Source organism: Dermochelys coriacea, chromosome 3 (genome assembly GCF_009764565.3).
Source record: "Dermochelys coriacea isolate rDerCor1 chromosome 3, rDerCor1.pri.v4, whole genome shotgun sequence".
Lineage (NCBI taxonomy): Eukaryota > Metazoa > Chordata > Testudines > Dermochelyidae > Dermochelys > Dermochelys coriacea.
The window spans coordinates 102590894-102604467 of NC_050070.1; the positions used below are offsets into that span (position 1 = coordinate 102590894).

Here is a 13574-nt window from a genome sequence, read left to right on the forward strand (position 1 = left end):
ACTTCTTGTCCTATTTTCAGTGGATGTGGAAAACAATTGATTGGCATCCTTTTTATGACAGCGTTTATCATATTTGAAGACTGTTCACAGGTCTCCCCTCAGTCTTTGTTTCTCAAGACTAAACGGGTCGAGTATTTTTAACCTTCTGCATAGGTCAGATTTTCTAAACCTTTTTATCATTTTGGATGCTCTCCTCTTGACTCTCTCCCATTTATCCACATCTTTACTAAAGTGTGGCACCCAGAATTGGACATAATACTCTAGGTGAGCTCTCACCAGCACAACATAGAGTGGAACAATTACCTCCCATACCTACCAGACTCATGTTAATACTCACCAGAATGATAATCCTTTTTTTTTTGCAGCTGCACCACATTGTTAACTGATATTCAGTTTGTGATCCACTATAACCCCTAGATCCTTTTCAGCAGACATCCGCCCCACACTTACAAACCTATTGTGACCTATTGCCTGGCTCCCGTTCCTCCTCACCATATTAGGTCCTCCCTGAAACCCCCACTTCACCTAAGCCAATATGGTGGTGAAGGGAAAATACCTTCCCAGCCCCATTGAAAAGGCGCGGCTAGCGCAATGTCCACAGCAGGTGCTAACCAAACCTGATATTTGCCACCTCAAGGGAAGGGAGGGCAGGTGCTGCCTTGCTTGTTGCCTGGAGAAAGGGCTTCTAACACTCAGGCTTACAACTTTTAAAATCTTCTGCCCTTATGTTCCCAGGGGGTGAGTCAGTGTCGCCACACTGACCCCCACCCACCTCTCCTTCTGGAGCAGGTAGCTGGCTCCAGGGACTTCTGGAACTTCCAAAATTAGCATGCAAATTGGTAAAAAAACAAATAATGGCTTTTTTAAAAACCCTGTGGTTTTTCCATAAAAACTAGTAAAAACTGAAAACAAAGGGCCTTAAATATAGTGCAATAGTCCAGTGTGCCAAAGAGCACGAGGGTATGGCACACACAAGGTCGTGAAGAACCTGTGGGAAAGGAAGGAGATGTGGTAAGCGTGGCGAGTGTTGGACTCATAATAGGAAACATGTGATGTGAATAGGCCACATATCCTTGGGCAGCATGCTGGGTAGGTTCTATTCCTTGCATTTGTGTGCCTTTCTATCTGGCATTTATTATGCAGGATCAGGCCTTTAGTTATTTTATTTATTAATCCCATAGTTATCTAAAACTATAAAATATGCAATAGTATTTTGATATGCAGTTTAACATCAGGTTCATAACGCTCAGTTTTTTGCACGCTAGAAAAACCAAATTCCAGAAGTCAGTGAGACAAAGGCAACTGCTATTCAAGAGTGATAAAAGAATAAGTAGTCATAAAATAGTAGCCACAGTTGATTTATTTCTCAATATGTGACAGTAATGAAATAGGCTGCTGTATATTTACTAAACAAAGGACGATTATAAAAGGAAATAAGGAACACAGTGGTTGTTGTTTAAGTAGATGATGCATTATGGGACATTGTTATTCTGAAATAATGGTGTCTGGTGTGGTTGTGGTGGGTCCTTCTCATACCACCTCCCAAAAAGTGTCACTGTTAAAACTGGTTTAGATGTACCACTCTGACTGATCAAACGTCCATCACTTAATACCTAGTTGAAGAAGAGGATAATAAAATGACATCCTGATAAAGCAGCAATATGACATGGTGCACAAGTGACATGCATTTGTAAGATAAATGTTAAATGTTTTGAGGAAACAGTTTAAGTAAAGTCTTGAACCATAACATACAAAGCCAAATTGCTTTCTGAGGCCAATTGCTGAGCTGAAAGGGCACCAAATACATGTTTTTTTCCCCACTATTAACAAGTTTGTCTTAGGTTTGTTTTGACTTTGTTGCAATATTTTGTTACTTTCCCCTATGAGCCCCCTGAGAAGCTAGTTTGAAGCAGCTCAAATACATCCTCCTACCTGAAATTCGCCGGACGCCAGCCGAACCCCACTAAGCAAGACTTCTGGGAAGACGTAATTGGTGCCAAATGTGCCACTGAGAGAGAATGCTTCAAACCTGGTTTGAGCAGTAGCCACTGGCAGCCCACACGTTTTCAAGTCTGCGCTTTCACACTTCAGTAGTGTGCATATCTATGAGGAAAGGAAAAGGAACACGCATTTAGGAGAATCGTTTTACTAATAGTAAAATTTGACTTTGTTTTCCTCAAGACCAGATGGTACCACCTCAGCTCAATTCTGATGCCAATGAACCACTAAGTTACTGCATCAGGAACAACTTTTTGGATCAAAGGGTTTCCAGCTCTGCAGCTCGTCTCCCCAGCATGTCTCTCCAAACTGCTCTCCCCTCCCTCACCTAGTGCACACAAAGGCAGTGAAAAGGAGTACTTGTGGCACCTTAGAGACTAACAAATTTATTAGAGCATAAGCTTTCGTGAGCTACAGCTCATCCGATGAAGTGAGCGGTAGCTCACGAAAGCTTATGCTCTAATAAATTTGTTAGTCTCTAAGGTGCCACAAGTACTCCTTTTCTTTTTGCGAATACAGACTAACACGGCTGCTACTCTGAAACCTGTCACAAAGGCAGTGGTTTCTCTCTATCAGCTGGGTTTGGCCTTGTAGCCTTTTCAGATCCATCTACCCACTGGATACCTCTGCTCCTGTTTGACACTTTGTCCCCCTTCTTTTGTCCTATTCCACCCTAGACTGTTCCACTTTTCTAGATCTTAGGCACTGACTCCGTGGGTGCTCTGGGGCTGGAGTACCCACCAGCCACAGCTTTTTGGTGGCTGGGAGAGGGGCATGGGGGAAGGTGGAGAGTAGCGGGCGGGGAAGGGTCCGGGGAGGGGGCAGAGCAGGGGTGGGAATAGGTGGAGTAAGGGCAGGGCCTACGGGGAGGGGGCAGAGCAAGGGCGTGGCCTCAGGAGAGGGGGGTGAAATGCAGGCAGGAAGAGGCAGAGTGAGGGCAAGACCTTAGGGCAGAGTGAGGGTGGAGTACCCCCAGAGAAAACTAAAAGTCAGCACCTTTGCCCTGGATCCTTTTTTATGCTCTCCCTAAGAGCCACCTCTACCGTTTCCACTTGTTCTTCCCACTCCTCCATCAAATAGTTGACTTTTAACCAATAAAACTGAGACAAGTTATTTGATGGAGAGCTCAGGCAATCTTATACACATTGTTAGCAACAAAATCACTTAGTGGCCTGGCTGGTGGTCTATCAGAAGTTAATTTGGATGTCTCCATCCAATTCTTGGTGGATAGGTGTCTACATAATAAAGCCAGCACCATAACTGACACCCTTGTGCTGGCCATCTCAGCGGAGATTCCAAGGTTGGAATGGGTACAGAGACCGATTTAGCCTTTTATTCCCAGAGACAATCCCCTCCAGGTCGGGATTGTTGTGTATCAGCATAAACTGCTGTCGCCTGTTTTATGGAGAAATAAAAGACTTGGTCCACAGCCCTGGACATTCGGCAAGAACTAAAATAATTTTATCAACTGGAACAAACAAGAACTTTGATTCCATCAAAGTGACTTTTTGAAAATGTATCAAAGGAGATATAGAGTGGCTAAATCATCAAGACACATAATGGGATTATAATCTGTGACAGCTGGTAAGGAAAGTGGTTGGTGACAGGTAGAAGAAAGTAAATTTAAAAAGGACCTGTCAGTAAGTAGCCAATGAAATAGATTTGCTCAGAAAACAAAGGGCAGTCTATATTATCTAATGTGACTAAACAAATTAATATTTACAGCAAGATAGCACTTAATGGAAAATCATGGTTTTTCCCAAATGTTTGGTTAACAGAGCAAAACATTTGACATTTCCAATAAAACTTTGATACTTTATATATACTTCATTGACATGATATGGCAAATAAGAAAAAACTCAATCTTTGTGAATTCAGCTGAATAAAATATCTTGTACAGTTGGATGCAATCAATTGATATTTTAAAAATAATCATCAGATAAAGATCAACTCTGATGAAGGAGACAAAAAAAGATTGTTTCATTCCAATTTTCAAAGTCACTAACAGCATCTCAAATACATCTTTCTGCTATTTACAATCCTGAAGTCTGTCTCTAAGACAGCACAGTGGACAATGCAAATGGTGAAGTAAAGAGGGGGAGAGAAAAAGAGGTGGAGAATATAAAGATCCATTCTATTGTGGAATAATTTATTATCATACAAGATCAATTCCCTCTTTTCACATGAATTCTGAGTTTGTACCCAGGGCCATTCCAAAACTTGCTATATTTGGCATGAAGGGCAAGCAGACTCATTAGAAATTACAGCATCAACTCATCACTAGCAACCAAAGGGCCATGCAGGGGAACATGAGAAAACACCATTGTCCCCTTTTTCTCCCAGGATCCAAAACCATTTCCCAGGCATAGAAGCCTCATAAACATATATATGAAGTATATATCCCCAAAAATAAGCTTTACCTGCAAATAGTATTCTCCTTCAACAACATGAAGGCCATCAAAAGCACCCAGCACATAAACTTCATCTTCTCGCTTCTCTGCCATCCTGTAGCTCAAATGACAGCAAAGGTCTTTCTGGCAAACTGTACGATTTCCTTCAGGCTTAGTTAGTTCAGTGAAGGTGAACTTATCAAAGAAAATGACTCCATAGAAATCACAGTTATCTTGTGAGAAACTTTTGACACTTGTGGCGTATGTGCTCCAGTTAACAGCAGCAGGGTAGGTGGGAGAAAGATGAGGGTGTGAACTCAGTTCCGCAACCAGGAGGTGACCGTTCTCTGTATCCATATTGTAGTGAAATGCCCTGGGTCCATCAGGTGCATAGATACCACTCCCTGTGAGTGACAGACAAAATTTTCAGTCCAAAAAAAAATCAGCCATTTGAATGATTTGTCCTTTTCATTTTCCCCAATGCTGTTCTATTCTATTATGATGTTTAGAATATTACCAAAAATTAACCTCCCAAATCAAACCTTTAAGAACTCAAGTCTTTTCTTAAAATTCCTAGAGAAGGGACAGGGTACATTAGGGTGACCAGATAGCAAGTGTGAAAAATTGGGGGGGGGGGGGTAAATAGGTGCCCATATAAGACAAAGCCCTGAATATCAGGACTGTCCCTATAAAATTGGGACATTTGATCATCCTAGGGTGCATGGTGTTCTTATGGAGACAATGGGCCAGATTCTCCACTATGGCTGAAATCTCCTCAGCACAACAGAAGGGGGCTAGGGCATGGTAGCATGCAGTGCTGTCAGGAATCCAATTATGGCTCCCTGAGTCTCTGCTCAGCTTGGCCCCACTGCAGAACAGAGCAGCTTGAGGGCTGCTGTGACCTACGCTAGCTGACAACAGACCTAAAAGGGCCATCCACCAGCTGAGAACAGCCAGAGCCCAATGTGCTCACCCTACAGCCCTACCCCAGGGCTGGGAGGGGGATGGCATAGGAACTGGCTATGCTGGATTTACCCCACTTGAGAACTCCACATCAGGGGAATCTGGCTGACCAGATAAAGGCAAATCAGGGCGAAAAACTGGACCATTTATTAGAGTATCGGATTCCATGTCACACCTATATACTTTCCAGAATCTCTTCATCTCTGCCAATCAGAATGGACCATGGGGGACAAAATATCAGATCTTCTCAGCATGACACTCCAGTCAGCACTGTGTAAGAGTTTCTATGCAAGGGATGAATCCTATGACAGCCATCCCATATTCATTCATTCATAGAATTTAAGACCAGAAGGCACTATTATCACCATCTAGTCTGAGGTCCTTCAAAACATAAGCCTTAGGACTTCCATTCTTGAATTCCTGCTTCAAGTCTATCTGCTGGGGATGAAGAAGAGCATATCTTCTTGAAATCATCCAATCTTGATTTAAAGATTTCCAGTGACGGAGAATCCATCAGAATCCTTGGTAAATTGTTCCAATGATTAATCACCCTCACGGTTAAAAAACTGTCCTCGTTTCTAGCCTGAATTTGTCAAGCTTCAACTTCCACCCATTGGATCTTGTTACCTTTGTCTGCTAGATTGATAAGTCCTCATATAAACAGATGAGGGCGAGACTGGGAGACATCCCTTGTATTTCAGACAACGTGAATACGATCAGTGACCCAACCCTAAAATCATGCAAGCATAAGATCTAATAGGTTTCAAAATGCAAATGTGGTCCTTCGCTAAAAGATCATATTCCATCTACTTAGTTCTCAGTAAACACAAGGTCACATTGTTTTAAAAGAAGTGGGTGAAGAACAGTGCTCTTGTGACAGCCCTGAAAACTTGGTTCTAAGGGGCTGAACATTGCTGAATGGTGCTACAAACTAGTCTTGCATTTGGTTAGTATAAATGGAATCTTGCATGCTGGTTTTCATTTATTATCCAGTCTTATGATTGTATTTTATAGTAATCTAGAATGGGTCTTGTTCTTTAGCTATTGAAAACTTTGTGTGAACTAGCTGAAAGAGAGAGCATTTGAGGGTGAAGGCAACCTAGTGATATGTGTTGAGAAAGGAGATTGAAGAGGACTGTTTATCAGTAAAAAGCTAGATTTAATGGCTCAGGGAAGCCAAGCAAAGAAGGTGCAAGATTTTGTTCATGCACAGCAAGTCAGTAAAAAAAAAACAAAGGAAGTTTCTGAGAAGCTAGGAAGGGGAGAGGAAAAAAAATAAAAAGCAAACACAGTGAGTTTTGCTCTGCCCTCATTTGCCATCAGGAATATTGAGGTTAGGAATGAGGTTACCATGGTGGGTTTTGGCTTCAGAAGAAATACATTGTGCAGCATAAAATAATCTCAAAGAAGAGACAGAGACTAAAGATCCAGTATTACAAAAATAATTCACCTTACCCCAAACAGCAAGTTACCTGTCATAGCCATTCTGGTGTTGTGTGTATCAGCTGCAAGGAAATTGACACTCATCCCCATAGCCCAGGCAGAGTGGAATTCAATAGCAGTCAAATGTGGTAGGACATTTATCCAAGCAGTGGGAAACAGCACAGTATCCACATGTAACTTGCTCACCAGAGTCACAGCTGGGTCATGAAAAAGTATGTCGAAGCAAGTGAAAATGCCGAACTTTCCAAAGGATGTGTTGAAAGTGACAATCTCTGGCTCCTTGGGGGAATCAAACTGAGTTTCTGACATAAAGAGATTATACTGACAAAAAAAAAAACATAGGAAGAAAACAGTTAAATGGCACCTAATGCAATAACCTGGAAACATTTTATAAAAATGCTAAAGGTGACCTTCATTTAAACAAAAACAAAAAAAAATCTAAAAGCCTTCATATTGAACATGTAAAGATACATCTACATTGCAATAAAAAATCCACAGAACCAAGTCTCAGAGCCTGGGTCAGCTGGCCCGGGCTCACGGAGTTTGGGCTGTGCGATAAAAATGGCAGCATAGACGTTCGGGCTTGGGCTGGAGCCTGGGCCCGAAACCCCGCAAGGCGGTGGATCTCAGAGCCCAATCCAAATGTCTGCAATTTTTAGCCCCACAGCCCAAGTACAAGTCAGTTGATTTGGTCCAGCCATGCGATGGTGATGCAGGTCTTGTACTGCAGTGTAAACATACTCTACATTTCCAAGTCCACCCCAATAACCAGTTGAGTGAAGCCTGATGTAACACTCTACTTAATGGTATTTCTCTGTCTGTTATGCTATAACTTTTGAACACCACACCTGATCAACTCCAGAATTTCAGGGGATGTTCTAGGCATCAATAGTCAGATCCCTATTGATTTTGGTGAAAATCAGGAAAACCAGAAGGGGGTAAACGGAGATATATGGTTAGTAGAGCTAGCAGCTTTAACCATGTTTGAAATTGTTTGTAGATCAAAGAACTGGTTGATGACAGCCATTAACATCTTCCAGCCTAGCAGCACTCTCCTGCCCCCATCTCATTTCAACTAATCCTCTCAACACAGTTTAAAAATGTTGACACCTTGAGAGATTTCCCTCCCAGACTGACAGAAAAGAACAGTGTAATGTTATTTCTTACCTTATGGTAGCGTGCCACCAATTTCCCTTCTGAGTCAAAGACAACATTAGTATTGTATTGATAGTGACTATCGCTGGGGCACTTGGGATCACTTGAATTACATGGCTTCTTGTCTCCAATATTGGCAACCACATAGATAGAGTTGTTTCTTGCCATGCAGCTGAGCCTTTCCTGCACTGCCGCAGGAGCAAACCTAGTTCATTTTTGGCAAAAGAAAAATGAAACAAAACAAAAAATAGCCCAGGGGCTATTTCAATTCTAAATTCAAAGCAGAAAAAAAAATGAGAAAATAGACTTCAAAGTTAATATTTGAATGGCACACTAGTGTTTAGAGCAGCAGCTGTTATGGAGCAGCTAAGTACTAGGAGGCCTTCCGACAGATATTGCTTATTTTTTAATCCTGCAATTGGAGCTGTGCAGGCAGGCTATCAGAATTCACGGACAGCCCCTTGACCTCAGTGGACTTCTGCATGGGTGGAAGGAAGGGTGTGCTCTCAACGATCCTACAGCAGGATGGAGGCCTTAGAATGTCAGCTGCGTGAAACAGGGTGTGAATCCCCCTAGGTATTTGTACGGCACCTACCACGATTGCCTGAAACTGGACAGGGGTTATTACAGTAGAGCGGAATGTAGTATGGATTTGTCAGTTCAATTTGAAACATAACCAATTTTTTCCTAAATTGGTCATCAGATTGAAAAAACTAAAAACGGTTTTCAAATATTTTATGTTTTTGATTCATTTTGTGTCAACTCAAAATGAATTTTTAGTTTTATATTTCGATTCAGACATTTTGGAGTGTTTTCATCATGTATGTGTGCATTTTAAATTGGCCAAATTTTAATTTATTTTGAAATGAAAAGTAGGAATGAAACATTTTGACTTTATCAAAAAAAATGTTGTTTTTCTTAGCTCTAACTATTTGTCAAGTTTGTGAATAGTTTTAGAGTACCAAAAATGCATTTTTCAACAAAAAAATCTACTTGTTGAAAAAATTTCTCCCAACTTTGTACAGCAGTATAAAGATTTAGCATATAAAGAAATGCATTTTGAATCCCTCTCCTTGCCGTGCTTTTTGTTTAATGGGAAGGGATGGAGGGAGCAGGGCCTGCTTTCCTTATTCTTCATGGCTCCCCCAGTCAGTGCACCTCTCTTCACATGTGTGATCATAGTCTGGTTTTTACAATGATCTTCATAACATGAGCAGCAGCCTTTACCGGTCACTATAAATATAATGCATTATTAAAAAAAACAATTAAAATTATAGCCAAGATGATGGCTCATGGGGCTGAGTTCAAGTGTGTCCAAAACATACTTCATTTCAAAACTACTAAAATTGGTTCATCTGCCCCTGTAAAAGAAAAAGAATGAAGAGAGACTTCTGTGGTGCTATTTACTAGCAAATTGTTAAACACAGACAACGGTTTCCCTTTAAAAATGCATGGAAATGTTCAATTACACATCCAAAATTCCAGATATAGATTCATGTGCTACTGTGCGGCAGCAGGGCGAGTAGGAGAGAGCTGTAGTAGCAGCATGGAAGGTTGATCCTCAGCACAAATGCCCCAGACCTGTGCAAATGCTCTGAGAATTCCACATGAATCTTGAGACACATGCAGGATTGAAATATCATACTCCTTCCCCATTCAGCAGGCTGATAACAGACTTGCGAGTTCAGTATCTGCAAACACGGTAATCAGAGCCTAGAGGATGGTATAATCCCATATAATCCTCATTTTTAAAAGTCTCGTCTTTCACGCAATGGGGACAGAAATGCATGTAAAATTATACACAAAGGCTAGATAAGGAGCCTATATTTTACAAATTGGATTTAAGTGAGATCCTATGTAAATTAATATGAAAGTTAATCCTTTCACAAACATTCTAATCAATTTAGAGGCGTGGCTTACATACCAAAAGACATTCTGTCTGCTCCTTCTAACAAAAAAATTAGTTAAACCCATTTAAGGATGGTTAAGACCAATACCCAGCCACGCAATACACTGTACCCCCCACCACACGTACAACATGGGGGCATCAGTCAGCTCCCGGGGGTACAATCATACCCAATCCCTGGGAATGTATGTGGGTGGCTAGCATGAGCCACTGCGGCGACTCGGCTACTTTTAGATCACTAGCTCAAGCATTGCTAGCACTGTAGTGTCTGTCCACCTGCGCTGGGAAGCATGCTCTCAGCTCCTGTGTTGACATAGCCTAAGAGACTCTGCTCCTATATGCATATATCTCAGACATCTCCAGTATGTTCAGTAACCCATCCCCCACACACCCCATTCCTCACAATTGAACTATAATGCAAACTTTTAATTCTGACTTCAGTAACGTAGACTTTGACAACCTGATACAGTGTATGTGTTACTTTTCCAATGGAGAAGTTATTGTTCCTGTTATTTTGACCCTGTTACTTCCCCTCCTCTACTTGTTCCTCCTTCTACACTACAAGTACACATCTTTTGTACATACCTCTAAAGCTCTTCAGAGCTTATCCCCCACCCCGAAAGCTCCATATCTGCACTTGGTTTTTATCATGTTACCCCTTTGCCTCCTCTGTTCCACCAACAATGCCAGTTTTGATAACCCATGTTATCTGCTTCTCCTACGAGCAGGACATTTTAGACACTCGGTTATTTAACTGTTGTGTACAATAATCTTGGAGTCAAATTCAAAAGACCTCTCAGGTCTTTTGCATTTATCATTAATCCACTTCTCTTCAGACCATTAACACATTATTGTAAAGCTATTTGGAAGACACTTCATAAGGAATACCTTTCAGGGTCAGTGCAGGGAATCCAGTTTACTTGTGGATCTGGGATGTCTTCAAGATAGGGGAAAATGGTGTCTCTTTTGAAGACCCAGCCATAAATGGCATCTTCAGGAGTCACAATGATGTGTGCACCCTGAAACAACAGCTAAATTAAGCACTTACTACCAAGAACAAAACCACCAAGAAAATTAAGAGACAATACCTGTTGGGCTGCTGCTTTGATGGCCCCTTCCAAAACATCCATATTTTTGTTCATTAGTGTCAGAGCCTCGTCAGAGGAAACAGGACTCCCAGTGACATCTGGCAATATAACAAAGTGCTCATATACTGCTGCAATGTAGCTGTCCAAGGCAAAGGCCTGAAGGATTGAGAGTATAAAAACCGTAGCATATATGTGAGGCTGGAACATGATCATTGCTGATGCTCAGTGGTAAATGGAAAACAGAGCAAGTTTCTGAAGGGTAAAGGAGAAAAGAAGACCGGTGGCAATGTCCAGCTCTCTCATTAGTTTACTTTGGCAACAATTCTCTGTGAAATTATCTGGGAAAACACAGCATTGTGCAACAAGATTACCACAGCTGAAAAAACATATTACAACAACAAACCATCTACACAGTTAAACAGGGGAGTGATATTCACTGAATCACTGACATGAGAATAACTGCCAAAGGGACACACTAAACATCTGTCTAGAAATAGAGGCCCAAATTCTGCTTTGCTATAACGTGCAATTCCGTCGACTTCAGTAGACTTGTGCAGAGTAGAATTTCTACCAGGTTTGTACTTGAGTCCAGTCCAACTCCCATTAAGGCGGACTCTAGACAAACTTGTGCAATTCACACAGGTAGTAGTTTGAATTGTATGTTGTCTTGTCTTTTGTACCAGCTGCCCTCAGAATAAACATTAACACACAGTTTTGTAAAGTGACAAGGAAGGCCATAGAATGCATCTCAGAACTGATCCAAGAACATAGAGCTGTCAGGAGCCCAAATTGACCTAGAGTAGCCCAACATTTAAACAATAATTTATGCTGCTCTTTTAAACATAGCTGGGGAATTTAAATACATCTTGAACCAAATCCAGCTCACCTTGCTCATGTGAGTAATCCCAGTCTCAGTGAGCAAAAAGAAAACAGTTTTGCCTGTTTAGTTTTGTTTACACTGGTATAGCCAATAAGAACAGGTGCACTAAACTCACCCAGAGTGACTGCAGAGACCAAAGTTCAGTCTCTATTTTAGCTAGAGCAGGTCAACAAATTTTCTGACTCAATTTTCTTTTGGAAAATGCTGTTTCAACAGAATCCCACTGGAATGTGTTGATTCTACTGAAACTAGCAACAAAATCAATCAGGCAAACTGATTGACTAGCTTGCCCTGCCTGGTTTCTTGCCAGCCTGCCTGCCAGCTGGCCAGGCATCTAGCAGGCTGCTCAGTTCCCAGGATCCCCCTTTAATGGGTTGTCTGGGTGGCCACCTCCCTGGCTGGTTTGCTCCCGGCCCAGAATTTTTTTAAAAAAATTCTGTTCTGTGCAAAATTTTTCATTTCCTACTTCTTGTTCCAATTCCAAATGATTTTTTTTTTTTTTTTAGCAATGTGAAGTTTCCCATGGAATTAAATAGCCAGTTCCTGCTCATCTCCAATATTGGAAGGAAGGGTTCTGGACTGCAGGGGACAGAACAGACTGTGGCTGGCTGAAGCTTACAGCAGGCTCTCATTGCTGTGTCATGCCATGTTTAATTTAAAATCATTTTTGTTGTTAAATATAAGCTCTCCATACCTTATTAAGAATATTACAAAACCAGCGTCGAGCACGGTTTTAAAGCAGTGCTGAGCACAGTGTGTCTTTGGCTGTGCTTGCATTTAAAATGTTCAGCACTAATTTAGATGCATTATTGCTAACAAGAGGTCTAGACCAGGATGTCAGCTATTCAGTTTTTGGCTGCAGATATGATCCTTTAAAAAGGAAGCAACTAATATTCCATGATGTTTTTGGTAAGGTAACTTGGAAGCCTCCCTGAAATGAGTTCATTTTTTGCCCTTCAGATTGGCATGGAAAACTGTAAGAACCAGCTGTAGCTCCTCAGACTTGGTCAGGTGGCCTAGCCTTGTGGTCACAATAGGTGCGGGAAACTAAGCATCAGAACTGGGGTGGAGCCACAGTCAGCAGTCAGAAGCTAGAGCTGAAGGTCAAACTGGAGGTGAGCAACGGAAACAAACAAGTAACACAGGACAAGTCACAGTGTTGGGCATGAACACTGAGCAGGCAGCAAGGAGCTGCTGCTGGATTAACAGCCAGCCTGCTGGCCTCTCCAGCCAATCAGGCAGTCTGCTGCAGGCCAGCTGTGTTGATGAGGCTGCCTGGAGACTAGCTTTGTTGTAGTCCCTGCTTCTGGACACACGTTCATGTGTTTTAGTTGAATAAAAATAGACAGAATAAAAGGGTAAATTGACAAATTTTATAGAAATGATCATACTTTTTAAGCTACTTGGTTATGCATACCGTCATGTTCTGGGGTGCAATTCAGAGCAGTGAGAAGTTGTGTCACCACCTGCCCTGCAGCTCTGGGTGACTCACAACACTTTGCTGTTGTTGCTCCCAAGCTAGGATGCTCACAACCAGCCTATGAGCATGCAGGTCACACCCTGAGTTTGTCTGTGTGCTAGATAGCTCTGGTTAAGTGGCTCTGAACCCATCATCCTGTCTTCAGTCCCACTGCCCCACTCTGGCTTCCACCAGCCTTGGTTACTACTTGCAGGGTGATCCCAATACACTCCCAGTCCTGGACCTCCCCAAAATTGTGCGCTCTGCAATGTCTAGCTCACTCCTCGACAGT

General features: G+C 41.9%; 1 protein-coding gene across 1 annotated transcript; it reads right to left on the reverse strand.

Annotated features, from left to right (window-relative positions):
* Nucleotides 1-1342: 1342 nt before the first annotated feature.
* On the reverse strand, nt 1343-13122 carry LOC119853874 (pantetheinase). The gene is made up of 7 exons (XM_038397421.2): nt 10944-13122; nt 10744-10874; nt 7962-8154; nt 6824-7115; nt 4419-4792; nt 1933-2103; nt 1343-1613 (listed from the first exon to the last, which is right to left on the reverse strand). The coding sequence occupies exons 1-7, from the start codon at nt 11154-11156 to the stop codon at nt 1473-1475; spliced, it is 1515 nt and encodes a 504-aa protein (XP_038253349.1). The 5' UTR covers nt 11157-13122; the 3' UTR covers nt 1343-1472.
* Nucleotides 13123-13574: the final 452 nt, after the last annotated feature.

Excerpts from the sequence above, each read along its gene's own strand:
- LOC119853874 (XM_038397421.2), bottom strand. The coding sequence starts at position 11,156 with ATGATCATGTTCCAGCCTCACATATATGCTACGGTTTTTATACTCTCA. Across the intron at positions 8,155-10,743 it reads CCCTGCACTGACCCTGAAAG|GTTTGCTCCTGCGGCAGTGC; the intron begins GTATTCCTTATG and ends AAAATGAACTAG. Across the intron at positions 1,614-1,932 it reads TGGCGTCCGGCGAATTTCAG|GTATTAAGTGATGGACGTTT; the intron begins GTAGGAGGATGT and ends TTCTTCAACTAG.